The sequence below is a fragment of the Parasteatoda tepidariorum genome, chromosome 3 (assembly GCF_982258835.1).
Source record: "Parasteatoda tepidariorum strain Cologne lab strain chromosome 3, Ptep-v5.0, whole genome shotgun sequence".
Taxonomy (NCBI): Eukaryota; Metazoa; Arthropoda; class Arachnida; order Araneae; family Theridiidae; genus Parasteatoda; species Parasteatoda tepidariorum.
The window spans coordinates 97032705-97034842 of record NC_141757.1 but is presented as its reverse complement, the minus strand read 5'-3'; the positions used below and the strand labels follow the sequence as shown (position 1 = coordinate 97034842).

General features: G+C 33.9%; 1 protein-coding gene across 1 annotated transcript; it reads left to right on the top strand.

The window, feature by feature from the left end:
• The first annotated feature begins 353 nt into the window (after positions 1-353).
• On the top strand, positions 354-1715 carry LOC147814089 (putative glutamate receptor). The gene has a single exon (XM_087160195.1). It carries the CDS (start codon positions 354-356, stop codon positions 1713-1715), a length of 1362 nt encoding a protein of 453 aa, XP_087016321.1.
• Positions 1716-2138: the final 423 nt, after the last annotated feature.

Sequence of the window (2138 nt, the reverse complement as noted above, 5' to 3'; positions counted from 1 at the left end):
ACAATTTATATGCTAATATAAGAATAGCAATCTAATTCGTGTAAAGGAAATTTGCTTGCTTGGAAAACGGTGTTTAAACTAGAATAAAACAAATAACAGTTATTAAAATCTCACCAACGATTTGTTTTTCTGGAAAAAAAGGGAAATAAATTATTGATATGCGTAAAAACAGTTATGTTTCGTCCAACTTTTAAAACGGTATAGATGCTTAAGGATACTCTGATGATGCTTAGGAATTTTACGCTTAAGACATTCTGATTTGGAGCATTCTCTGTTACGCATTCAATTCATTTCGGAAAAAAACTTTACTGGAAAACGGAAAGTTTAGTTTTCTCAATTGAATATCAAACATAATGCATACACCATTAAAAAAGATAATCACATTTCCAGGAAATGGAGCAAGATACAGAATGTGCATTCATGAGAAACAATTTTTAGTAGACGCGAGTGTCAGATATCCAGGTCCAAAACCAGGGTTCGGGGGTCTTGAAGGCCCCTTTGTTCAAGCTATAGCCGAGAACTTAGGAGTAGAATTTGATTATTTCATCCCAAATGATGATGGTTTTGGCGTCAGATTGGAAGATGGTTCTTGGACTGGTTGTCCAGGCATGGTACAAAAGAACGAAACCGATGTTGCAATGTCAGCAATGCTTCAAAATTATTGGAGTAATCTTTTCTCTTATACGTCGGTTTCTTATAGAACGGAGTACGTTCGCTTCATCACGAAGTTGCCAGATCCAGTAATAAAAAATGACACGATAATTAAGATATTTGACGCGAACTTGTGGTTAACCATTCTAATCTCTATTATTATCGTTGCTTTTGTCTCCTATTGGATACATGGAAAAAAATACTCGTTTGCTGATCATTGTTTTAGCAGAGTTGGGGAACTACTACTGCAAGAGCCTGTAGTAAAAATCGAGAAAACATATTCGCAAGAACTGTTATGCATATTTTGGAATATAATTTCCCTGTTTCTCACATTAGCATACATGGCTGTAATCCTCGGCATCATGATGATGCCCAGACGACCACCATCTCTTGATACAGATGACAAGTTACTAGAGGCTGTTAAAGCAGGAAAACATAGGGTGATGGTGGATTCAGAAATGAGGATGTATTTGGAAAATATGAGACAAAGTCCTCTCGAAACATATAATCGGCTAGCAGACATCATACAAGAACATAACTGGATTCTGCCTCTAACCAAAGATAATTTTGCATCTTATCTCAAAAACGACTATGCAGTCACAAGTTCTGTGGTTCATACAAAACTTTTTGGTACTACCCACCCCGAGATGGTGATTTCTAAAGATTATATTTATTTGGCCAATCTTTGCGCTCTTTTATCTAAAAGTTTTCCACTTCACAAGAAGTTTGACAACATTTTAACCAGATTGGTGGAGCACGGTATTTATGAGAAGGACTTAGATCATTTCGTGTTCAATTTTCGTTTACATGATACTAAGGATATTGCGCTTGATGAAGAAGAAGTTAGGGCTCTTGGTTTGATGGATCTGCAGGGAACGTTTATATTATTGGGCATTGGATATAGCATTTCTACAATCGTACTGATTTATGAAATTCTTAAGTTTAAAATAACTAATCGATATAAGAAACCTGGCTTTGAAAACGACGAAAGGGAATCAGAAACTGCTTCACATAATTATGGTTCTGAAGAAATCACTGAATTCAATCATACAAATGAAGGATAATTTCACCTGTATCAAGTTCAGAATGCAGCTTTTTAACTGTGCTCGTTGTCACAACGTTGAAATTAAGCACTGTTTTATATCACTTTGAAGAGCTGGTATATTTAATGTAATGAAAACAATTGGAAGCGTGGTTTTGAACGTGAACAAATGGAAATACAGAGTGTATCATATAATAATTATTTTGATTAAAGCACTGAATGATATTTTACAAAATGAAACTTATTTCAAATTATATCAATTACTGAAATTTGCTTATTCTTTGTATTCATCATTTTATCGTTATATTGAAATACTAATTTTCATCAATTTTTTATAATGCTACTTTAAATAATAAAATGAACTAGAAACTGTTTTACACAACTAGGACTTTAATGAAAGCACCGAATTCAGAGATACGAAACGAAGCTAATATTATTTTCTTTA